Here is a 27,066-nt window from a genome sequence, read left to right as displayed (position 1 = left end):
GGCTAACTGCTAGAAGGAGCAAGACGGACGGAGAGCAGGTGCCAGCCAGCTCCTAACTTCCCCTCTGTGTCTTGGCAGGGATTTTTTCATCCACATCCCAGAATTGATTTGTTGATTTTTTTGTTTGTTTGTTTCCATTTCGGAATTTTACTCTCAAGTTGTGTGCTTCTAGAGAATAAGGTCAAAGAAATGTCAGTGTGGTTCATGTGAATATTAACTCACGTGATATTTGACAAGGCAGGATTAAGCAGCAACTTTCTCAACCACTACAAGCTGTCATTCCCTAGTAAATAGGAAACATAATAAGGGACATGCTGGGAGCTCTACCTTTTCGCAGGGCTTAAATTTCCAGAATTCTACCAACGCTGCAAAGACTGTTGACTAAAGTCATACTAAAAGATGCCATTCCTGTTGTAGATATGTTGTGTTGCTGGAGAGGATGTGGAGAAAAAGGAGCACTTCTACACTGTTGGTGGGAGTGTAAATTAGTCCAACCATTGTGGAAGACAGTGTGGCGATTCCTCAAGGCCTTAGAAATAGAAATTCCATTTGACCCAGCAATTCCATTACTGGGTATATATCCAAAAGACTATAAATCGTTCTACTATAAGGACACATGTACACGAATGTTCATTGCAGCACTGTTTACAATAGCAAAGACCTGGAACCAACCCAAATGCCCATTGATAATAGACTGGATTGGAAAAATGTGGCACATATACACGATGGAATATTATGCAGCAATCAGAAATGATGAGTTTGTGTCGTTTGTAGGGACATGGATGAATCTGGAGAACATCATCCTCAGCAAACTGACACAAGAACAGAAAATGAAACACCGCATATTCTCACTCATAGGTGGGTGATGAAAAATGAGAACACATGGACACAGAAAGGGGAGTACTAAACACTGGGGTCTATTGGGGGGAAAAGGGGAGGGCCAGTGGGAGGGGGAGGTGGGGAGGGATAGCCTGGGGAGAAACGCCAAATGTGGGTGAAGGGGAGAAGGAAAGCAAAGCACACTGCCATGTGTGTTCCTATGCAACTGTCTTGCATGCTCTGCTCATGTACCCCAAAACCTAAAATCCAATAAAAAATTTAAAAAATAAAAAAGATGCCATTCCTATTTAATCCTCAGAAACTGGCTAGCTATCATGGGATCGTTCGCACTTTATCTGTGTTAGCCATTCCCTAGCTGGATACCGAGGTGCCTTCATCTTGGGTATATAGATATGAGAATCTTCCTCTGTCTTAACATATGGATACTGAGTTCACTTTTTGGGCAAGATGCTCCTTGTTGGGGGCGGAGTGGTGGGTGGCGGGGGAGCCTTCAACTTGACACATAATGAAAGCGAGGTAAAATAGCATAGTATTTTTTTGTCTTGGAAAAAGTATTCAAAGTTCTTGAGTACCTTAAATGAGAAGATATATTCAGTTTGGGAAAATGAACATTGAAGCACATTTTAGCAAAACCAAATCTCTAGAGATATACATTGCTTCTCATTTTCTAATTATGAACCTAGACAAAGTTGTACCTGCCAATCATTTCTTCTTCAAATAGAAATAGGTGCATATAGAACTCCAGGAGGGCCAGAAAGACATGCGGGCCTGACCTTTACCTGGAGCCTCAGGAAGAAGGAGAGCTGGGGTTTTTGCAGACCGGACCATGCCCAGCTCACACTTGGTATGGCTCAGAATCATGTACCCAGAAGTTTAAAGTGCTAATATGGACTAAAATGGAAATTTCACTGGATATTTTTGCTAAAATAGCTTTGAAAACCCATCATGTTGGGTGACCAGGGACAGTCAAAAGCCTGCTAGAGAAATTGTGCAGAGCACTAAAGGCTGAGGCAGGCTCACAGAGAGGTCTTCTGCATCACGCTTGGTTGATTTTCTGAAGGAGAACAGAGGAAGGATAAGCCGATAGAAGTTGATGCTGTACTCACAGCACAAATAGTACATAGCAAAGAATCGCGTTCACTTATTTCATTTTAAAGAGAACAGAGAAAATCTGAAAGCTTCCTATGACATCTAATTTGAAATTTACTAAGTCTGGTTTTAAAAATACACAAGAACTTGAATATACAAAAAAAATCCCCAAAAAACAAAAGAAGTGAGGAGGGATTATAAATATTACAAGTGGTAGGAGAAATTTTAAGTTAATTCACTAAATGATTCAGGTGATTACAAGGGTAAGTAGAAGAGTAATCCCTTGGTAATAAAGCATTTCTCTATAAGACACAGTTATATCTATTAGATTTGAAATGCAAGTTCATTTAATATAGGTTCCCTAGATTTGTTCTCTATACACATAACTGTCAAAAGTTGAAACAAGTTTGAATATATATTTATCATCCTTACTTTGGAATTACAGTTCCTATGAGAAACATCTGCATTTATTTGGTAAAAGTAGTGGGTAAATTAATTTCTAAATCCCACGAAGTTCTGGAGATTAAAAGCTCAGGGTCCACTGCTGAGGTGGTGGTCAGTTAGGCTAAGGACAGAATGCCTTTGCGGCTGACCTTTGCCATCTGAGTCCACAGTGAGCCCCTGCTTCACACGTTCCCGGATCAGCTGCAGCGTGTGCTCAAAAATCTCCCCTGCTCTTGCCGTTTCCACAATCAGCGGGTCACGCGGGTAATAAAACTGAGCTAGCAGGTCACTGGAGGTGCGAGGTTTTCTGCAAATGATAAAACACGTGATTCTTTGCAAGGCAAAACTACAGAATCCATGAAACTTAAAAATATTGTGCATTTAAGAAGGCATTTCCCAAGTGATCGAGAAGAATGAAAGCTCCACAGAGGACCTGTGGTTTCTTTTCCATATTTTGCTAACAACTTGATTCCAAATGTTAGTCCCAGTGCTGAATTCAAATATACATATACTTTTAACGAATGGGTGATTTAAACGATAGTTTTATGCAGTAAGCAACATCTCTGACGAATGAATTCTTGGGGCTCTCAGTGAACTTTCTGAAGCACTATGCACTACTCAGTCTGCTGGTCTTGGCATTTTGTGTCTTCTCTTTCCCTGAGTGTAACCTCCTAGAAATTTCCACTCGCCTTTAGAATCCCATTCGGGCCTCACTCTCCCTGTAGAGCTGCTCTGAGAACTCTGACAAGCTATCACTCCATCTTCTCCAGTGCTCCCGTATCATTAAATACGTCTCTTACACACTCAGCAAGATGCACTGGAATTGCTGACATATTGTCTTCTCTGCTAAAGAAAGAACGAGGTTACTGATGAGATGCTGAACTGTTATTCCTCTGGCATCCCAAATGCGAAGCCCGCTGACCGGCACACACTAGCAGTTTATGCACATTTATAGAACTGAACTAAATACATTTTAAAAAATTGAAAAGCACTGAGAATGTGAAGCAAACTGCTTTAGAGATTTTGGTCAACTGGTTCACTCATCCTCTATGTCTTGAATCTTAATAACTTGAGATAAAAGAAAAATCGTTTTGACGCCTATAGCTCGCTTTGGTTAAGCACTTTCTACTCACTGGTGAAGCACTTTGTCTATATTATCTTATTTTTCCTTCCTAGCAAGCACATCCATGAAGTAGATCCTACTGTTACCCCAATTTTACAGGCAAGGAGCCTGAGGTACGGAGATGTTAAGTCACTTGCCCAAAGTCACCCAGACAGAAAGTGACAAAGTGAGGGATCAAGAAGAGAATATAAATCGGCTGCATGACTCCAGACGTCCATGACCACAAAGCCGCTCTATTTATGGATGCGCAGGAAGCCAAATGGGACTCAACTGGGGGTTTTACGATGTCCCTCTTGGCGACTAACTACAAATGCTGAATATATGCTTTCTTCGATTATGATGAAACCAATGATCTTTATTTGTTAACACATTCTGATGTTACAAACGCAGAGAAGTTTGTGGGCTTGGAAGATTTCACTAGTCCATAAACATTGCAATTGGAATTAAAATAATGTAAAGGGCCAAACATCCCAAAACATAGTGTTTGTCGTGGGCTCCCAGTTTACACCGAGGTGTGTTCAACTTGATAATTATTCTCCATTCACACACTGCAGGAGCACTGCATCTGACACTGTTTGGTGGATGCTGAGGTAACAGAGCCCGTTGCCTGGAGCCTGCTGTCAGACTGTATAGCACGGACCTTTGGATAAACGAACGCCACTTAGGGGAATGGGGAAGAAGTTTTCCCTTTTTCAGGGTGAACTGATAATGATGGCTAGCCCAGACTCAAGGACTAAAGAAAGCATTCTTTTTCAATCTTATGCACTATAATGTGACTTATGGATATAATAAAAACGAAGTACAAAAGAAAACACGTTTGCAATCTGTATAAAAAAAATACTTACTGTGAAAACAAATGTCTTCGTGTGGAGCTAATTGCACTGTCAACTCTCTGTACAGCATCGAGAATGGAAGATTCAATGAAGTCGTCGCCAGCTTGTCTACCCTGCACAGCTTTGAAAACCAACTCCGTGATTAAAAATATCAAACAGACCTTGAAGTTAGGAGCGATATGATATCAACGGCATTACATTTTTAAGAAAAAACCTCTAAGACAATGAAAATGTTATAAATATCTACATAATGCCCATTGCAGAGATGTAGGTAATTATCTTGAAGCAAAGCTTCATCTAATAATAACAGTGTTACTTAGGGAAATAAAGTGCTCTGAATTCCAGTAAGGCTATGTGAAATACTTCCTCTTGAACAACTCCGATTCAGGTGGGATCGAAGTGTGTCGGCAATTTGTCATCTTGGAGAGGGTATGAAATGTCTATCTCTTCAGCCACTTGCTTCAGTGTTAAACATTAAAGCAAAGTATCTATTCTCCCATCCCACAGACTCTCCTTAGGGCAAGAATTGAGCTCTCAGCAAGATTTATAGGAAAGTGAATTTATGCTTTTTCTATAGCTCTCCAATATGTGAAAACTCTGCAAAGGTGACTGTAGAGCAGATTATTTCCAATCTACTAAATCTCCTTCAAATATGGTTTAAGTTTAACCAAAAAGAAACAAATATTAAATAAAAATCATTATGAATGAATACAGTTCATATCAGAGAAATACTCAGCACAGTATCTAGTTCATTTTTGAGATATTAAAAGTACAGTAACATTTTATATGACACAGACAAAACAATAACTTTTTAGCAGTGCTAAATATTGAAAGCAAGAGTCAGTATAGCTTTAAATGTTGAGTTTGAAAGGTGTATATTTTACGTATTATCAATAAGAACTCACAAGGAAGTAACTAATATAAGCCTAAGTCAAGGTGTTACCACAATATAGTATGATACAATTATACATGTATATATTTATATATGTGTTTATATACATATTTAAGCATGTATATTTCACAATAGACAATAGATGGGCCCATATAACATTCTACATCTAGATATTACAGGATAATTCCTTTGTATTATGACCATCTATATGCGCTAGATTTTATTGTCTTAAAATGACCACTAACATAAAAAAATTAAAGAAAAAAAAAAACAGTGGTATGGAACTATTATAAGGAAAGAATAAAATTGAGGGCTTTACTGAAAACCCTTCTCAACAAACAAGATTATGTGCATCAATTATGAGGAAGTAGTGGCTCCACTGTCAAGTCATTGCAGCCTTTATTATGACAAGATTGAGGCTCTACATGACCAGTGTTGCCTTTCCTGGTCCAAAAAATACGTGGGATTGACCGCATAGTAACTAATGATAATTGGAGGAAAACAAAGATGAAAATTGATTAATTCAACTGTATGAAATTAATAATATCCTTTCAAGTAAGAACATGAACAAATGAACTAATGGACAAATGACACAAATAACTGACAATATTTGCAATCTCAAACTCCAATGCAGAAATATTTTATTTCATAAAAAGAAACCTTATAATACACTATGAAAAAAATATATAGGCAAGTGGTAAAAGAGAAAAGCTCAAAAGTTAATAAGGACATAACATGCTCAAAATCACGTGTAACCTCAAAAATGGAATTTAAAGTATCAATAAACTACAATTTTATGCTTATTCCGGCAAAAAATAAAAAGCTGGTTAAAGCCAAAGTTTGACAGGAGTGAGAGGACTAATAAATCCTCAGGCAGCCTGATGGGACTGTGGAATTAACACCTATTTTGGGGGTTGCAAATTTAGAGCCTTGTTTTGGTAGGGAAATTGCAGTGTTACTTAGTAAAATCGCATAGGCACACATCCTCTCATCCAGCAATTCTAATCCCATGTATATATTCAGAAAAATTATAACTGGAATCCACAAGCATAGGTGTGAGAATGTTTATTGCAACTTTGTGCCGTAGGAATTGTAAAAAATCGGTTGTATGGCAGTGGAAGTGTAGATGTATTAGTCTGTTCTCATATTGCTATAAAGCACTACCTGAGACTGGGTAATTGATAACGAACAGAGGTTTAATTGCCTTACACTTCCTCAGGCTATACGGGAAGCGTAACTGGGAGGCCTCAGGAAACTTACAATAGTGGCAGAAGGTGAAGAGGATGGAAGCATGGCTAGAGCAGGAGAGAGAGCAAAGGGAGAGAGGCTGCACACTTTTAAACAACCAGATCTCATTACAAGAACAGCAGGGGGAAAATTCAGCCCAATCACCTCCCACCAGGCCCCTTCTCCAACACTGGGGATTACAACTACACATGCGATTTGGACAGGGACACAAATCCAAACTATACCAGTTTGCAAGGAAAATGTGGTGGACGTTCAACATGGAATATCATGCGACACTTAGAATTGTCTGTGTCTACGTGGACAGACACTAAAAGATGCTTAAGGTAAAAATTAGAAAACTAAAAAGAGATTATCATAACATGATTGAACTAAAATACATAATACTTAGATGTAGTGTAGTTGTTACGTATATAGCAAGGATGATGAAAGCTGAATGTGGACACAAGAGGGAATGAATTCATTAATTAACCAACTGAATAATCAATATAATTACTATGCTTATGTGAAAACTGAATACTATAAATATAGCTACATTAGTCTGATTTTGTGTTCAACAAAAAAGTAAGAATGAGCCTACTTAATTTGTTACTTTTACATGAGAAATAAAGCAACTAAAACTAATCTAATCAATCTGCACTGGCATCCAAGGTGACTTGATCATTTAATCAAGGTATTCGCTTTTTCTTTGTCCCTTTTGCTCTTTCACTTTTCAACCTCAAATGTAGAAAGCAGCGTTAACCACATGCTTCTATTTGTGGCAAGCCTTGTCGTTGGGCCACTGCACCTGGGACAAAATATATTATCAAAGGTCTACTTGGATTTGGAAATAAGAAAGTTGTGTGCTAGGACTGAGTTACAGTACAAGATGTAGTTGCTACTGAGATGCCAAAACTTAAAAAGCTATTCACTATGCTGGACAGAAGTATATATGAGGTATAAATTTCAGCAAACCATAATTTAATATGTTAAGATGAATTTGATAATTTTGCATATTCTATTTATAAAATTGTTTGCTGTTATATAAGATTTACAAGCATAGGGATTTTATAGCACTTGTCTTCATCTTTTAGCTCAGCCATAAACTAGAGCAAGCTTTGCTCTGCACAGCGCTCAGGGCTGATGTGATTAGCAGATAGCAAAGACATGTGAAGTTCTTTAAAACTGCATGTCGCAATGCACATACAAGCTGGCTTTCATGATTGTGTTTTAAAACCTATCAGCAATCTATATCCTCACACGATTATCAATTGATACTGTGTTACACTGTCATCTCCTTCAATATGATCTGCTATTTATACGAATTAGAAGTTATCCAGTGTGTAAAAGTGAAAAGGAGAAAATTTTTTAAATGGCATAGTATGCAAATATTCTTTGAAATATTTAAACTCTAAACTATATTTGAAATATTTAAACTCTAAACTACACAAATAGAAAGCACATAAAGTTTTTCACAGATTCATAGAAGCACATTAAACATGTAATATATTCAAACAAAAACATTCTTGGTAACAAAGCTTTCTCATTTTTGTGTTAGTTATAATTTTGTTAAGCTTATGTGGTTTTAGAGTAAAATAAAACTAACTTTTATTATTCAATTGATTTCAGTGTTGTTCTATTTGATTTGGAACAAATTGTGAAAATATTTTTATAAATTTCTTCAGAACAGCACTGCGTTATGTAAAGCAAATCCAATGTGTTGGGGTCACATTATAATTAATCAATACTGTTGTATTTATTTGTCTCAAAAATCACTTCAGTTAATGGTTTAAGGAAGAGAATACTCAGAAAATTCTGAGCATATTCTCTATCTTTTTATGCAAAATTTTACAGAAGCAGGGGAACAGTCAGATCATTTTTCTTTGTTAAATCTCAGGGTTAATAAAAATGATAAAAAGGCCTCAGTAGATTTAAATAAACATATAATATGTTAATAAACATAATTATATAATAAACATAATTTAATATACATAATAAACATGTTTAAAGTTGTTGATGCACATTTACTTGCAATCATCTACGAGGCTGTCACCACTATTGATGATAAAATCAAATGGTAACATTGACTCCTTTCAGAAAAGGGGAGCTTAGGTCATGTGGCCACTCACTGCTCTGCATGAAAGGCCTGGCTCTGGGTGACCTGGGGACTCAGCCCAGCTGTGGGATGTGGAAACAAAACGGCTGTACTCCTCTGTCACCCTTGCTAAAAATGCCCAGACCTCAAGGAAAGCTGAGATTATTTCAAAATTACCAATGAGGTTCTTGAGCATTTTTTTTTATCTTCCCCCTCTTTCTCCCTGGGGGAGAAAACTAGCAGATAATGTAATATCATAACTAAATAGGCCTTATCATATTCAGTCCCTCCCTAAGAAGAATGATGCTCACACTAACACACCTGAGGGCTGTCCGAGGACACCGGAGACATGTCCACAGCATACACATTGATGGTGATGGCTGCCTTTGTGAAATCATTTTCTTTCAACAGCAGAGAATCTGTCTTACTCATCACTTTGCATCATTAAATATGGAAATGGGTTCATTGCCTTGGAGAGCTCCATTGTTTTTTGAGAGACTGGAAAAGGAAAGGCACCATCTACTTTGTTTAAGGTTTGCTACTTAGATTATGATATTTTATTTGTTTTCTTTATAACGTTTAAAGTATTCAAACACTACAACACTAAAAATCTAGACATGTTACTTACAGATATTACAATGTATGTGTTAAAATTTTGAGAACATTGATCACAGGACAGAAATATGTGGTGACTCTGTTTTATGTATAAAATGGATGAGAAATGTGTTATCTTTAACATAGCTAAAGGTAACATAAATGTGTGTATGTGTACTAATAGACGCTGTTGTTTACACAAGGATTCCCCCATTCATTGTATTATTAAAGCTTGACAAAAAATGAAATACGAAATAAAATGAAAAGCTTGGCAAGATAGCAAAGATATATCATGTGTCTCTTAATTAGTTCATAAACTAATTTATACCCTATTCTGAGTAAATTTTAAAATGTAGTAAAATAGCAGTTACCAGTTTCTCTTCATTAATGTGAGTAAATATAACTAATGAAGATATTTTGATCTCTTATTATTCACTCACAACTCTGCAACAACTTCAGTGGCTTAGAAATTGATGTTTCTCCACAGCATGGCAAATATTGGTATTAAAATGTCAAATAACTCAAACAGCGAATTGTTTATATAGAGTTTTTGAAAAGTAACTAGAACTCACAAGAGTTGAATAGGTTAATTAATGTGTAGCATTTGGAACACATGGTAAATGCGGAATAAATATTAACTGTTATTTTTACTAGGAATATTCCTATGAGTTTAGTATAGGTTATTTCATTAACTTTACAGAAAAGGTCCCACTAACTGAAAGTCAGCTAATGTAGCCTTAAATTCTCAAGCTCATTGTAGCCAGTTTAGTTTGGTGATAACTTACTTAGTTAAGGATACCGCTGAAGCAGTGAATCGAGTTACGGTAAGGGAGCTGGGAAGGAAGATAAATCGGGAGGGCCCAGCTTCCTGCTTCTGCCAGGGCATGCTAGGAGACAAGGTCTTCGGGGAAACACGGGGGTTCAGAGTCTAATATGTTCAAGGGCAGTTTTTAACATGAGGAATTGCAGGGACTATGTGCCCACCAAAATGAGGTGCCCAATAGACAATTAGACACTTAACTAGAAATTTCAGAGCAGATAACATTGCTTAGCATTATTTTCATATAATTTAAACCAGGATATGCGTGTAGGCGCTCCAAGTTTTTCATTTAATAAATTATAGGTCATCTTTGTATTTTTCACCTTGTCCACATACTAATTCAATGTCTCAATGGTAAGAATTTTATCACAGACATGCCATAAACTGCTTCCTCATTACTGTCGTCCTATTTTTGTAACTACTGTTTGAATTCTATCATGGAAACATCGAAATTCTATGCCGAGAAGTACTCTTGAGAGAGTTCAGGTCCATCTTTTTAAAAAATAGGAAAATCAATTCCAGTTATGGGTAAGGAAGTTATCCAAAGTGGCTGAGATCAATGGCTTAACCCAGGCTTTTGTTCTCAGTATCTCACAGTGCTAATGTTTCACACAGATGTGTTGTGTCTTCATGAAACTGAACTGTTTTCACAAGCAGGAAATGGGTGTATACCTCACGGCACTTACCAGCACTTCATGGTTCATATACTACAGGAAGCATTACAATAAATTATTCTTAAACAAATATTGTTTCTTAAAACAATAAATAACTATATAAATATTTTATCTTAATAAAATATGTAGCACTTAGATACAAAATATTATCGAGAAAGAAGAAGGGGGCAAATAGAATTAATATTTGCTGATATCAAGTACATTGACAACATCCTGAACAAAAGAATGGGTTCCCAGTAAATACTGTATCAGTCTTACAGGTCATTTAAATCTATGTAAACTGTTCTAAAATCTATTAAATGTCAAAGGAAAATGAGCTTTCTGAAAAAATTACAACTGTGGAAATCTTTTCTTTCTTTTGCCATCGCAGATGCCCTGCTCTAAATATCAGTCAGTAAAATGTAAATTTTGCATAATGCCTAGAGGGTTGTGTACTTTTCATGATTGTGCATTAATTTCTACGGCTATAATTCCCAGTGCAAATTAGAAACTCAGAGTCGTAATCACTCACTTGTATCACTTACTCCACAAGTGCAGTTACAACATTCTACAGTGACTAAGTAGGGGAAGCAGAATTGGAAAATCCCCCTGTGATGTATGACCTTTTCCTATTACTTATAATGGCCTGGTGAATGAAAGGGTCTCAGTCATAACATTCAGAAAATGTTACTTTATTTTGCCATATTTCCCTTATTCTGTTAATTTGGGTTGTATAAACATATATACACTCCTTGTGTTTGATCTTAAATTTACTCAAAATTTTTAAATGTATATTCTTGCATCTTTTACTTTATTAAAAATATTTCTAACATTATGAAATGTATTTGGTATAAATTACTTTTCCCTCATATTGACATATAAATGCCTCAGAACAAAAGAAAAGTTTTTCTTTGTTGAATAACATTGATTTTATTATATTACTATCTCCCTATAGACTGATTTTCTGTTTTCAATACCATAGAACAGAGTATCAGTGGATGCTACCACTATTCTAACATCTGGTAAATAAAGTGATTAATACATTTTGCTCAATGTTTTACTTTCTTGTTTTGTTTTTTGAAAGTCTCACTCTGTCATCCAGGCTGGAGTTCAGTGCTGCAATCTTGACTCACTGCAACCTCCACCTCTCAGGTTCAAGTGATTCTCCTGCCTCAGCCTCCCAAACGGCTGTGACTACAGATGCATGGCACCGCGCCTGGTTTTTTTATTTTTAGTAGAGACAGGGTTTTACTATGTTGGCCAGGCTGGTCTTGAACTCCTGAAGTCATGATCTACCCGCGTTGGCTCCCAAAGTGCTGGGATTACAGGAGTGAGCCACCGCATCTGGCCTGAATGTTTTACTTTTAATATGTATGTATAATTACATTTAGTTAAATTTCTGTCAAAGGAGATGAAATTCTTATGTTGGAGATTCTGAAATGTTTTTTCACTGTGACTACAGTGCTTCTGTGTATGTGGAAGAGCAAGACAGAGATAGAGAGTATTTGTTGGCTTGTGTGTTTGTCTAATGGTAAAGATTTTTAGCATTTCTAAAACATGCTGATGTTAATTTAAAGTCTGTAATAACTTTTTCCCAAACTATCTCGAGGGCATTTTACCAGAGGTCTCATGATCTGTCACTGTCTTCCCTCACCTCCAGATCGGACCATCTAGTTGCAGAAAAACACGCTCGGGGCTCCCAGTGATATCTACATTACGGTGAGTGGTATAATTATTTTATCATATATTATAACATAATAATAGAAATAAAGTGTACAATAAATGTAATGTACTTGAATCATCCCAAACCCATTTCCTCACCCCCAGTCTGTAGAAAAATTGTCTTCAATGAAACCAGTCCCCAGTGCCAAAAAGGTTGGGGACCGCTGACCTGGGTGAAAGAAATGCTCAGAAGTTTGAGATCTCAGAATGTGTAAGTGAAAATGAAAGTATATGAAAAAAGAATATGAAAGCATTTATATGACAGGAAAATGGCAAATCTTTAAAAATATAACTTGATAAGCTAAATCTATTTTTAATCGGGGCCATGTTATGAAATAGTATTGAAAATAATGAAAGAATTACCCAATCTCTTTTGTGAACCCATAAGGCCTGGAAAACCTAAAATTATAAAAAAGAATCTACAAAACCGAATTTATGAAATGTGTTCATTTTTAAGGATACTGAAAGATGAGCAAAGCCAAAATAGCACTCCAAATGCTTGTAGCTAAACTCATGTATTTCAGCTGTTGACAGTCAATACAGCAAAACTCCTGAAACCATTTGCAAAAAAAGCAACTCTAATGTCAACTCCCACATGCAGACTGCTGTGCTTTCCTTCAGTGCTTCCCCGTGCAGAGCACATACCAGGCAACCTTCATTCACAGCCTGTCTCCATTGGAAATAACCTCACCTGAGTTTCAGAACAGTTTACGCAAGTCTGCCTACAAATGGACCCTCCCATCTCCCTTGTGAACTAAATAATCAAAGAAAGAAAGAAAAAGATTTTTACAGTAAACAGTATTTTAAACAGTCATTCTATGTAATCAGCCAGCAGAGGGTTCTAGCTATGTAATCAAATTGATGATAAAATGTAAAAAGCTATGCCAATTACTTTGGCCAATTTTAAATGCTGGCAAACATTGAGGTATTTATTCTAGTGGTTATAAATCTTACTTGAGAGTTTGATGGATTGATTTTTAGTTTTAAACTAAGATTAAATATGCTAGGCTGGTGTACCTAATACAGGCTGAATTTCATATTATGTTTCTACCTCTGGCTCAAATTTTGGCTATAAATACATCTTGCATTCTATAAATTTGGCTGTAAGAAAACATGATATTCATTTGCAAATCTTTGCTATTTACGTTCTCTTTTGGCATTGTTATTTTTTACTTTATATCCCTTAATATTGTTTATATTTAAAAGTTTTTATTTTAAAAAGAACAAAACAGCTTTGACCACAAGCACAATTGACCAGAAAGAAAGCATAAGAAAGTACGATTAGTGAGGTCAGTCAGACAGCATTAGGAGTGGCAGCTGTTCAAAGACAGTTATTTGGATGTTGAAAATGGAGCTACAGACACCTACCAGTGACTGTAAGAAACATGTTGGTCACGACAAGGCCAAATGAATTCCGAGCCACACAATCATATCTCCCCTGGTCAAGGTGCCCTGCGTCATAGATGGTCAGCGTGCCTTCACCATCCACGTGGAATTTACCACTCTCAGTAATCTGCACACCTTCCTAGGGAGCAAAAAATAGTTGTCACTGGGTGGGTGTGATTCCCTAAAAAATAATGTACTTACTTTTTTAAATGTAGGTTCATTTGTTCAACAGACTGCATGTCTGCTGTGTGTCAAGTACTGGAGGAGATATATGAATCTAGTGACAGAAGGGAGACAGGAAAACCAAAAGTTCAACCGTAATTACTTAATAGAGTAATTATTTTTAAATCATCACTCCAATGGATGGATACACACAATTGATTCATATATTTCTTACTGCTAAAGATAATTCTGACAACTACATTTGATTGGGCACAGTGACTCACGCCTATAATTCCAGGACTTTGGGAGGCTGAGGCAGGAGGGTAACTTGAGCCCAGGAGTTCAGGACAAGCCTGGGTAGCATAGCAAGACCCCATCGCTACAAAAAAATATTAGAACAAAAGTCAGCCAGGCATGGTAGCATGTGCCTGTAGTTCTCAGGAGGCTGAGGGTTGTCCAGAACTTGAGTCTGCAGTGAGCTATGATCATGCCACTGCACTGCAGCCTGGGCAACATAGCAAGATCCCATATCTAAAATTAAAAAAAAAATTAAAAATTAACAGGGAGAAGAATGCTCACACATCCATCATCTAAAAACATCAAAATATTTATATTAACATATTTCTCATGTCCCTTCTATTTCTTTCTTGTAGGTACTCATGTTTGTAGGTACTCTTAATACACTGATATGTGTGTATTATATATATACTCAATTAAAAATATACTTTAAGAAGATAAAAATAACTAAGTTTTATATGAAATACGATTAAAGTGCATTTGCTTACAGTTAATATAGATTTACATACATTGTCATTATTATGGAGTTAATTTGAAAACGTAAAATAAATTGGCGTTATGAAACTGCAGTGAAATGGCATGCCCCTGCCCTGCCTCTCCCCAAGACTCATAGGCAATGGAAGATGCGAGATACTTTTTCAAAAGAATCACACTCCTGCTGTAGCCAACAGGTCAGAGTGTAACCGTGAACGTTTAGAGTGAAAATGATGTTTCACCGGTCTTTGGATTCTCACAGCTGACTTTACCCAATGCTAGAACACAAGTCCTGGTGATTGGTAGCTGGTAACTCAGAGTAGGAGTGAGAGGAAGTCTCAGGGACCTACCAGAGGAGAGGGCATAGGAGAGACCAGACAGACACAAGTCAGGGATGAGGTCACCAGGTGCACAGGTTGCAAGGCCTCGCGGGTCCTTCCTTCAAAACCACACCTTCCCTGCCTCAAGCTGGGCCATTACTGAATTTCCTTTCAAAGTTTCTCCCTTGTCCTCCCTTCTCCTCACCCACTGCCAGAACTCCCAGACTAAATTTATAGCTCTGAAATGTTTGCGTAGAATCTCAGCAATCAGATCGCTTTCCAGCACGTTCCTTACCTGCTTATGGTAGGGTTTCTGTTGCTTGTAACAAAGGTATGCTAACTCACACTATTTCCAAACTTGTGAGCTGAAGAGGACTGTCATGAAGAGTAAATGTGATCGTGTATGTAAACATCTGGCATAGAGTCAGCACTCAATCGGTTTGTGATTGGAAGCTACCTTTTACAAAGTAGACACTGATATGTTCTGCTGATGTTATTGTAGAATGATGCATGTTGTAGGGTGTCAATAAGGCTTTAGAGACTGACCAAAATGTATGTTTTCCATACTTTCTATTTTTAGCATCAAAATATTTTAATGTGGCTGGGCACGGTGGCTCACACCTGTAATCCTAACACTTTGGGAGGCCGAGGTGGGCAGATCATGAGGTCAGGAGTTCGAAACCAGCCTGACCTATGGCGAAACCCTGTCTCTGCTAAAAATACAAAAACTAGCTGTGAGTGATGGTGGGTGCCTGTAATACAGGCTACTCAGGAGGCTGAGGCAGGAGAATCACTTGAACTTGGGAGATGGAGGTTGCAGTGAGCTGAGATAGTGCCAAGCAATCTCTGTCACCCAGCTTGGATGACAGAGCAAGACTCCATCTCAAAGAAACAAAATTAATATATAATATCAAGTTGAAAGGAGTTTATTAAAAAATATTCAGACTAGTGAGAGGACATGAACCAAAAGACTTCAGACTGAGACCCCTAAACTCGCCCTTCCTAGAGACTGGCGTGTGAGACTCGGCTATAGCACCGAGGAAGGCCTTGTTACTATATAGCAGCAACAGAAACGAGCCAAGCGGTTTTGCAAAACAGCTTTGTGACCTTTCACAGATTTTATATTTTGTCAAAATGTTTCAAAAAATGACGTGCAAGTGTGCAAATTTGTTGATTTTTAAGGACACTGAAATCTGAGACCCATCATTCTGTTTTGATGAAAGACTTAAAAGAGAAGCAGCAGTTATGTTGGAGAAATATGGCTTCCAAAAGACGCCAAGATACATAAATAGGCAGCTATTGTTTCTTGAAAGCCATTCGGGTTTTAAAACTTCAGAACTACTTTTTCTTGTTTCTTTAACACCAAGTTTTTCATTCCTTTCCTGTTTTAGCCAATGACCTACTTTTAATCCACGTCTGAGTTATTAACTTAAAACGGTTTCTCATTAGCCACTAAACTCTTAATTTATATGTGTCAAAACCAATTTTCCTTAGAGGAATTCAGTTATGCTTATGAAGTTTTTATCAACCAAGCAAATGAGAAACGATAAACCTTATCAAAACACTGAACCAAAATCAGATACAGTCACTTAGAAAAAAGAAAAGAAGAAGAAGAAAGAGGAAATAAACATGCTGCAGAATAAAAAGTATTATTTGCTAGCAAAAATCGCAACAGCAATAAATCGATATGAGAACCATTCCCTCCATTTGAGTGGGTCAGTCCCTCTGTCAGTGTTTGTAATATTACTGTACTCTTAGTTGAGATCTTACCTTATTCCAAGTAATTATGGGCTGTGGTTCTCCTTGAGCATGACATGAAATGTTTATATTCTTACCAACGTCGACACTTGTATCCTGGGGAAGTTGAATAAACACTGGAAGAGCTGTGGAAACAAACCAAAATATCATCATGTCAGTATCATTTTTGTCAATATATGCCAGCTGAGTGAACGGTATGCATCTGAATGCCATATTGGCTAAGCATGGTAGTTTTTAAAAAATCAATTACTTGAACATCTAGTGGAATAACAAGCAGCACGGAGGCTGGCACAAGTCCTGCAGAAGTGAGAGCAGGAATTAGGCAAACGGAACGCACTGAAGCTTTAACTACATTTGCATTTTAACGCGCTTCTCTTCAGCTTAGCCCTGGGTGCAGGATTTTCATTACTCTTTCTCAGTACTTTTTGGTTAAGTGTGAAATAAAACTATATGGTAACATCAAAACGTATTTGTGGCTAAGATAAAAAGATCCAGCTCTTCAGTGAGAATCTCATTTCCTCAGAAAACACAAACTATTGTAATACATCTAATACGAAATAGATAATTGAGATAGCTCTATAACTGTTTAAAAAATTAATTCATAACCCTTAAAACTCCCCAAACAAGAAATCCCCAGGAAGGAATTAAAATTATTTTACTGAAGAATTTGACCCAGCATTTAAAAAATTTAACAGCAGTTTTATAGACTCTCCTCTATAAAATAACAGAGGAGGGAATACTTCCCAGCTCCCTTTGGGAGGCTCGCCCTAATATCAAAACTAGATAACGACTACAAAAAATGAAAAAAAAACTACAGTCCAATACTTCTCATAAACATACACACAAAAATCACTAACAAGATATTGGCAAATAGAATTTATGAATATAAAAAGGTTTATACACCATGAGCAAATAAGGTTTATTCCCAGGATGCCATACTGGTTCATTATTTGAAAATCAATCAATATAATCCATCATGTTAACTGCCAAAGAAGAAAAGTCACATAATAGTATCAGTAAATAAAAAGTGTTTGCCTATATTCAACACTCATTATGAGCTAAAGACCTCTCAGAAAGGAAATAAGAGCAGAGGGGAATTTACACAACTTGGGAAAGAACATGTACAAAAGCCCTGGAGTAAGGAAACACGGTGAATACCTTTCCCTTAGGAAGTACGGCAGGGACATCTGTTCTGTCCAGTCTTATTCAACATACTGCTACAAGCTCTAGCTTGTGCACCATGGAAAGAAGAGGACATAGAAAGCAGACAGAATGGAAAAGAAGAGATAAAACTGTCCCTATTTACAAAAGAAATTATCGTCTATGTAGAATATCCTAAGACATAGCAAAAATACTGCAAAGTGATTTCAGCAAAGTCTCTGGATATAAGACACATGTATGTATTCATATATACATGGTATTTATATACAATCGATGAACATATGGACATAGGTTTTTTTAAAAAAAAATTTACAATTGGTCAAAAACATGGAATAATTAGGTATGAATTTAACAGAACATCTACAGTACTTATAAACTAAAAACTACAAAATGCTGATGTACAAAATCAGAGATTTTTAAAAAAACGAATAAGCATATAGGCATGAATTGAAAGTCTAAAGACAGTTAAGGCTTCGTTTATTTACAAGTTGATATACACGTTTAATGCAATTCTCAATAAAATCCCAGCGAGATTTATCTTATAGCTATAGATCAGGTTATTCTAAAATGTATGTGGAAATGCAAAGAAACTGGTTTCGACAAAAAGGAACAAAGTGAGAGCAATTGATCTGCTGGATTTGAAGACACGTCTCACAACTGCAGTCATCAAGACTGTGGTGCTGAGGAGTGAGGACGCACAGACACACACGTCGACGAGACCGACCCGAGAACCCGGTAACGGACCCACACGAATACGCTCCTTTGATTTTTAATGAAAGTGCAAAAGCGGTTCCCTGCAGCCCTCTCTACCAACAGGGCAATAGCAAATGGACAGCCGCAGGCAGAAAAGTAAACCTTTACCTAAGTCTCGCTCTTTATAAAACATTAACTCAAAATGGACAACAGACTTAAATATAAACTGTAACACTGTTATGAAAAAATAGGATAAAATCTTTGAAATTTAAGCCAAATGTTCTCTGACTTTGCATTAAAAGCTTGATCTATCGAAGAAAAAAATTGGCAATCTGGATCTCAGCAAAATAAAAAATTCTGTGCTATGAACCGCATGATGGGAGTACTGAAGGCGAGTTATAGACTGAGAAAATATCTGCAAACCACATACGCAGGAAGGAATCGTGTCTCAAACATAAAAAGAACCCCAAAATTCAACAGTAAAAACCAAACACTTCAAATAGAGAACGGGCAAAAGGCATGACATCGTACCGAAGAGGATAGACAGATGGCAAATCAGCATTTGAAAAGGTGCTCTAAATCTGAAGTCATTAGAGACACGCGAATTAAAGCCACAATGAGATGTTACTACACACCTATAAAGATGGCTGACATACAAAGTAATGACATCACAAATTGCAGGTGAGGGTGCAGGGAAACAATTACTCATACATTGTTGGTGGCAAAGTAAGTCAGTGCGGACACTCTGGAATATGCAGCCAGGTGTGGTGGCTCACACCTGTAATCCCAGCACTTTGTAAGGCCGAGGTGGGTGGATCACCTGAGATCAGCAGTTCAAAACCAGCCTGACCAGCCTGGTGAAACCCTGTCTCTACTAAAAATACAAATCCAGCTACTCGGGAGGCTAAGGCAGGAGAATCCCTTGAACCCGGGAGAGGGGAGAGGAAGGTAGCAGTGAGCTGAGACTGTGCCACTGCACTCCAGCCTGAGTGACAGAGTGAGACTCCATCTCAAAAAAAAAAAAAAAACACACACACACAAAAATCCAAAAGTGCACAAGCTAAGTCCTGTGGTAGTAACATCTGTGGCCTTTCAGGAAAGCTACCAAACTGTCTTCCTTACTTTCTATAGTTTTTTTTGAGACAGAGTCTCACTCTGTTACCCAGACTGGAGTGCAGTGACCAGTGGCACAATCTCAGCTCATTGCAACCTCCGCCTCCTGGGTTCAAATGATTCTTCTGCCCCAGCCTCTGGAGTAGCTGGGATTACAGGTGTGTGCCACTATGACCAGCTAATTCTTGTATTTTTTTTTTTTTTTAGTAGAGATGTGGTTTTACCATATTGGCTGGGCTGGTCTTGAACTCCTGACCTTGTGATTTGCCTGCCTTGGCCTCCCAAAGTGCTGGGATTACAGGTGGGAGCCACCATGCTCGGCTTTTTTTTTCTTTTGAGACGGGGTCTCACTCTGTCACCCAGGCTTGATCCTCAATTAAGGAAATAAGAGCTTTCATCACATCTTTCTTCTATATTTCTGCATTTCTGAAAAAAATTATGGTAACATCAAAAATGTATTACTGACAAAGATAAAAACGTTTGGTTCTTCTGTTGGAATCCTATTTTCCTTATGTATTTCAGTTTCATGCTGTATGCTGAGTTAACACACGCATTTCAGAATGCTGAGACCATGGCTGATGGATGCCTCACAATGCATAATAGATGTCTCATGAGGACCAGGGTCAGCAGTGACACTTCCGATTCAACCAAGAGGTCTCCAGTGTCTCACTCTTCACATCATAGCCTCCTTTGTCTGGTGTCCTTCATCGCCAGCTGCTTTCACCTCCTGTCGCAACAGATGCTCATTACCACGAGCTGTGCATCACTTCTAATATTTTCGAAATATCTAACACCACACTCTAAAGCAAAGCTCTTCTAATTATGCCCTTGAATCTCCTCATTTGGACTTGATCTAGACTTGGAAGACCATCTGCTTATTTCCTGTTGACTAGCAATCTTCTAGTCTCATTTCCTTTCCTTTTCGGCTAAGATTCTGTGAATAAATATAAACCTAAAAGATCCAGTCCTTCAGGACAAATCCCAAGCAGCTAACTGGGCTTAAATTTAAAATAGAGCCAAGCAGCCATTTGCTGACTAGAGGTGACACACATACTATGAGTTCCCTGAAAACACACACGTTTTCTTTTCTTTAATGACCTGCTTTATTAATCTTTAATACATTGTGAAAATTTTTCCATGTCTTTACATATTCATTATATGTACCTTAATATCATTTTTAAACATTGTTTTATTATTATACTTTAAGTTCTGGGGCACATGTAAAGATTGTGCTGGATTGTTACATAGGTATATACATGCCATGGTGCTTTGCTGCCTCCATCCCCCCACCATCTACATTAGGTATTTCTCCTAATGTTATCCCTCCCCAAATCCCCCACTCCCTGCTATCCCTCCCATAGCTCCCCCACCCCCCAACAGGCCCCAGTGTGTGATGCTCCCCTCCCTGTGTCCATGTGTTCTCCTTGTTCAACACCCACCTATGAGTGAGAACATGCAGTGTTTGGTTTTCTATTTTTGTGTCAGTTTGCTGAGACTAATGGTTTCCAGCTTCATCCATGTCCCTGCAAAGGACATGAACTCATCCTGTTTTATGGCTGCATAATATTCCATAGTGTATCTCCGCCACATTTTCTTTATCCAGTCTGTCATGGATGGGCATTTGGGTTGGTTCCAAGTCTTAGCTATTGTGAACAGTGCTGCTGTGAACACACGTGTGCATGTGTCTTTATAATAGAATGATTTATAATCTTTTGGGTAAATGCCCAGTAATTGAATTGTTGGGTCAAATGGTATTTCTGTTTCTAGATCCTTTAGGAATTGCCACACTGTCTTCCACAATGGTTGAACTAATTTACACTCCCACCAACGGTGTAAAAGTGTTCCTATTTCTCCACATCCTCTCCAGCATCTGTCGTCTCCAGATTTTTTAATGATCGCCATTCTAACTGGTGTGAGATGGTATCTCAACGTGGTTTTAACTTGCATTTCTCTAATGACCAGTGATGAGGAGCACTTTTTCATATGTTTGTTGGCTGCATAAAATGTCTTCTTTGTAAAGTCTGTGTTCCTATTCTTCGACTACTTTTTGATGGGGTTGTTTGCTTTTTTCTTGTAAATTTGTTTTAGTTCTTTGTAGATTCTGGATACTAGCCCTTTGTCAGATGGGTAGATTGCAGAATATTTTTCCCATTCTGTTGGTTGCCAGTTCACTCTAATGATAGTTTCTTTTGCTGTGCAGAAGCTCTTTAGTTTAATTCGATCCCATTTGTCCGTTTTGGCTTTTGTTGCCATTGCTTTTAGTGTTTTAGTTATGAAGTCCTTGCCTATACCTATGTCCTGAATGGTATTCCCTAGGTTACCTTCTAGGGTTTTTATGGTGTTAGGTCTTAACGTTTAAATCTTTGATCCATCTGGAGTTAATTTTCATATGAGGTGTAAAGAAGGGATCCAGTTCCAGCTTTCTGCTAGTTTTCCCAACACAATTTATTAAACAGGGAATCCTTTCCCCATTGCTTGTTTTTGTCAGATTTGTCAAAGATCAGATGGCTGTAGATGTGTGGCATCATGTCCAAGGCCTCTGTTCGGTTCCACTGGTCTATATCTCTGTTTTGGTACCAGTACCATGTTGTTTTGATTACTGTAGCCTTTTGGTATAGTTTGAAGTCAGTTAGTGTGATGCCTCCAGTTTTGTTCTTTTTGCTTAGGATTGTCATGGCTATGTGGGCTCTTTTTTGGTTCCATACGAAGTTTAAGGTGTTTTTTTTTCCAGTTCTGTGAACAATGGTAGCTTGATGAGGATAGCATTGAATCTATACATTACGTTCACTATATTGATTCTTCCTAATCGTGAGCATGGAATGTTTCTCCATCTGTTTGTGTCCTCTCTGATTTCCTTGAGCAGTGGCTTGAAGAGATCATTCACATCCCTTGTTACTTGTATTCCTACGCATTTCATTCTCTTTGTAGCAATTGTTAATGGGAGTTCACTCATGGTTTGGCTCTCTGTTTGCCTGCTGTTGGTGTACAGGAATGCTTGTGATTTTTGCACAGTGATTTTGTATCCTGAGACTTTGCTAAAGTTGCTTATCATCTTAAGGAGATTTTAGACTGAGACGATGGGATCTTCTAAATATACAATCATGTCATCTGCAAATAGAGACATTTTGACTTCCTCTTTCCCTAGTTGAATAACCTTTATTTCTTTTTCTGGCCTGATTGCTCTGGCCAGAACTTCCAATACTATGTTGAATAGGAGTGGTGAGAGAGGGCACCCTTGTCTTGTATCAGTTTTCAAAGCGAATGCTTCCAGTTTTTGCCCATTCAGTATGATACTGGCTGCAGGTTTGTCAAAAATAACTTTTATTTTGAGATATGTTGCATTGATACCTAGTTTACTGAAAGTTTTTAGCATAAAGGGCTGTTGAATTTTGTCGAAGGCCTTCTCTGCATCTATTGAGATAATCGTGGTCTTTGTCTTTGGTTCTGTTTATGTGGTGGATTATATTTATAGATGTGTGTATGTTGAACCAGCCTGGCTTCCCTAGGCTGACCTGATTGTGACGGATAAGCTTTGTGATGTGCTGTTAGATTCGGTTTGCCAGAATTGTATTAAAGATTTTTGCCTCAATGTTCATCATGGACATTGGTCTGAAGTTTTCTTTTTTAGTTGCATCTCTGTCAGGTTTTGGTATCAGAATGATGTTGGTCTCATAAAATTAGTTAGGGAGGATTCTCTCTTTTTGTATTGTTTGGAATAGTTTCAGAAGGACTTGTACCAGCTCCTCTTTGTATCTCTGGTAGAATTCAGCTGTGAACCCGTCGGGTCCTGGAATTTTTTCAGTTGTTAGGCTATTAATTTGCTCTTCAACTTCAGACCTTATTATTTTATTGGTCTATTCAGGAATTCAACTTCTTCCTGGTTTAGTCCTTGGAGGGTGCCAGTGTCCAGGAATTTATCTATTTCTTCTAGATTTAATGGTGTATATGCATAGAGGTGTTTGTAATAATCTCTGATGGTAGTTTGTATTTCTGTAGAATCAGTGGTGATATCCCATTTATCATTTTTTTATTGCATCTGTTTGACTCTTCCGTCTTTTTTTTTATCAGTCTGGCTAGTGGTCTATTTTGTTGATCTTTTCAAAAAGCCAGCGCCTGGGTTCATTGATTTTTTGAAGGGTTTTTTGTGTCTCTATCTCCTTCAGTTCTGCTCTGATCTTATTTATTTCTTGTCTTCTGCTAGCTTTTGAATTTGTTTGATCATGCTCCACTAGTTCTTTGAATTGTGACATTAGGCTGTTGATTTTAGATCTTTCCTTGCTTCTCACGTGGGCATTTATTGCTATAAATTTCTCTCTAGACACTGCTCTAAATGTGTCCCAGAGATTCTGGTATGTTATGTCTTCATTCTCATTGGTTTCAAAAAACATCTTTATTTCTGCCTTCTTTACTTATCCAGTAGTCATTCAGGAGCAGGTTGTTCAGTTTCCATGTAGCTGTGCAGTTTTCAGTGAGTTTTTTAATCCTGAGTTCTAATTTGATTGCACTGTGGTCTGAGAGAGTGTTTGCTATGATTTCTATTCTTTTGCATTTGCTGAGGCATGATTTTCTTCCAATTATGTGGTCAATTTTAGAGTAAATGTGATGTGGTGCTGAGAAGAATGTATGCTCTGTGGATTTGGGGTGGAGAGTTCTGTAGATGTCTATTAGGCCCACTTGGTCCAGATCTGAGTTCTAGTCCTGGATAGCCTTGTTAATTTTCTGTCTCGTTGGTCTGTCTAATATCGACAGTGGAGTGTTAAAGTCTCCCACTATTATTGTGTGGGAGTCTAAGTCTCTTTGTAGGTTGTTAAGAACTTGCTTTATGGTATCTGGGTGCTCCTGTATTGGGTGCATATATATTTAGGATAGTTAGCTCTTCTTGTTGCATTAATCCCTTTACCATTATGTAATGCCCTTCTTTGTCTCTTTGATCTTTGTTGGCTTAAAGTCTGTTTTATCAGAGACTAGGATTGCAACCCCTGCTTTCTTTTTGCTCTGCATTGGCTTGGTAAATCTCCCTCCATCCCTTTATTTTGAGCCTATGTGTGTCTTTTCACATGAGATGGGTCTTCTGAATAAAGCACACCAATGGGTCTTGACTCCTCATCTAATTTGCCAGTCTGTGTCTTTTGATTGGGGCATTTAGTCTATTTATATTTAATGTTAATTTTGTTATGTAATGCACACCTTTTTAACCTGGAGACATTCAGAGCTTACACGAACCAACAAATCAAGACTCAGCTGCATTGGCCAATCAGAATTAAGCACAATTCAATCCTTCATTTGGATAAATGGACCTGATTAGGAAGCTGAGTAGAAACTTTTGCTACAAAACTTGAACTCTGTCTTTGTTACCTGGAATGCACCTTTGTTTTTCACCAGGGGCTGTGTGTCTTCAGTTTGCAAACTGTTCACTGGCATAAAGTACCTCCTCCAAATTTCTTTTCAAACAGCCTTTGTTCAGGAACCCAAGTTTCATTACCTTTACACTTTTCTTCCAAAATGCTGAACTCTTTTACCCCATTGTTATTTCATTCAACAACTATCTACAATTTTCTTGCATTTCCTCCATCAAAATATCTGGAGTGAAAATAGAGTGAGTCCCATGTCCTGGTTTGTGAGGAACAAACTGCCCTTGCCCCATGTGGTGGTTTGTGAGGAACAAACTGCCCTTGCCCCATGTGGCGGTTTGTCAGGAACAAACTGCCCTTGCCCCATGTGGTGGTTTGTCAGGAACAAACTGCCCTTGTCCCATGTGGTGGTTTGTGAGGAACAAACTGCCCTTGCCCCATGTCCTGGTTTGTGAGGAACAAACTGCCCTTTCCCCATGTGGTGGTTTGTGAGGAACAAACTGCCCTTGTCCCATGTGGTGGTTTGTCAGGAACAAACTGCCCTTGTCCCATGTGGTGGTTTGTCAGGAACAAACTGCCCTTGCCCCATGTCCTGGTTTGTGAGGAACAAACTGCCCTTGCCCCATGTCCTGGTTTGTGAGGAACAAACTGCCCTTGTCCCATGTGGTGGTTTGTCAGGAACAAACTGCCCTTGTCCCATGTGGTGGTTTGTCAGGAACAAACTGCCCTTGTCAATTCAGATCCTATTTGACATCAAGAGCAACACATTTCAAGCATTTACTTCTCCACAAAGGAAACAGAAGCTGTCACACTGTAAATTCCTCAGCTCCTACACTTCTCTTCCACAGAGGTATCATGCAATCCTTAAGCCCATTCTTACCTCCCCTCCTATCCTCATCTAAACTGAAAAAAACAACTCTTCTCTCAAAGGTCAACTGGATCACTAGATTTACAAATCTCACCCCATCTTGCCACCTGAGTGATCTTCAATCACCTACTGCTCATGCTCTTTCACCTTTTCAGCCTCTTATTCCTTTAGAAAATACCTGGAAAAGACAGGCCCTTCCCCTTACGCTGCATGACTCAGCCCCATCTCCACTGCTGTCTCTTCACTGCTTCCCTCTTTACTTGTTTCCAGGAAACAAAGATGTTTCTTGGAAAATAAAAACATTCTCTGCTGATGGTGCTTCTATCGCTTTATGCCACAGCCCACTTTCGTTAAGGCTTTGATTTCCTCGATTGTATGAAACTGCCCTTATTCAGGCCCTTAAAAAATTATTCCATCTCTATTGAATGCAACTTTCTGTGACTTTTGACATATTTGACTGTCTCCCTCCAGGAATACCTTTTTCTTAGCTGTTAAGACTCTTGTCTCCTCTGGGTTTCTGTCTAACTCAGAGGCTGGGAATTCCTCTGTCATATCGCTCATAGCTTCTTCTTCTCTCTACATCCCAAGGGGGTCCAATTATTGGTCCTCAAACTTTCTCACTCAATGCACCACCTTAGTTCTAAATGATTTAATTAATAACCATGGATTCTACATCTTACCTCCATGCTCAGAAACACCTACATTAATTCCCAGCAGGCATACAATACTTAACTTTTTTTTTTTTTTTTTTTGAGACAAAGTTTTGCTCTTGTTACCCAGGCTGGAGTGCAATGGCGCGATCTCAGCTCACCACAACCTCCGCCTCCTGGGTTCAGGCAATTCTCCTGCCTCAGCCTCCTGAGTAGCTGGGATTACAGGCACGTGCCACCATGCCCAGCTAATTTTTTGTATTTTTAGTAGAGACGGGGTTTCACCATGTTGACCAAGATGGTCTCGATCTCTTGACCTTGTGATCCACCCGCCTCGGCCTCCCAAAGTGCTGGGATTACAGGCTTGAGCCACCGCGCCCAGCCCACAATATTTAACTTTTTCCCAAGCTGTAGTGACTAGGTTTTCCCATTTCTTAATTGAATTGGTTTTTTTTTTTCTTATTAAATTAGGGAATTTTTTATATATTACAGATGTCAAAACAC

General features: G+C 38.2%; 1 protein-coding gene across 2 annotated transcripts in view; it reads right to left on the bottom strand.

Moving 5' to 3' along the window:
* PXDNL (peroxidasin like) overlaps positions 1 to 27,066 on the bottom strand; it is a 513,916-nt gene that overhangs the window by 108,779 nt on the left and 378,071 nt on the right. For both annotated transcript variants that reach the window (XM_035277673.3, XM_002758891.6), the window contains exons 13-16: positions 16,739 to 16,851; positions 13,698 to 13,854; positions 4,342 to 4,450; positions 2,523 to 2,680 (exon numbers count right to left, since the gene is read on the bottom strand). In XM_035277673.3, the coding sequence (XP_035133564.3) occupies positions 2,523 to 2,680; positions 4,342 to 4,450; positions 13,698 to 13,854; positions 16,739 to 16,851 (537 nt within the window). The remainder of the gene's footprint in view (positions 1 to 2,522; positions 2,681 to 4,341; positions 4,451 to 13,697; positions 13,855 to 16,738; positions 16,852 to 27,066) is intronic.

Source organism: Callithrix jacchus, chromosome 16 (genome assembly GCF_049354715.1).
Source record: "Callithrix jacchus isolate 240 chromosome 16, calJac240_pri, whole genome shotgun sequence".
Lineage (NCBI taxonomy): Eukaryota > Metazoa > Chordata > Mammalia > Primates > Cebidae > Callithrix > Callithrix jacchus.
Note: the sequence above shows the minus strand (reverse complement) of the source record. Positions and strands in the feature narration are given on the sequence as shown.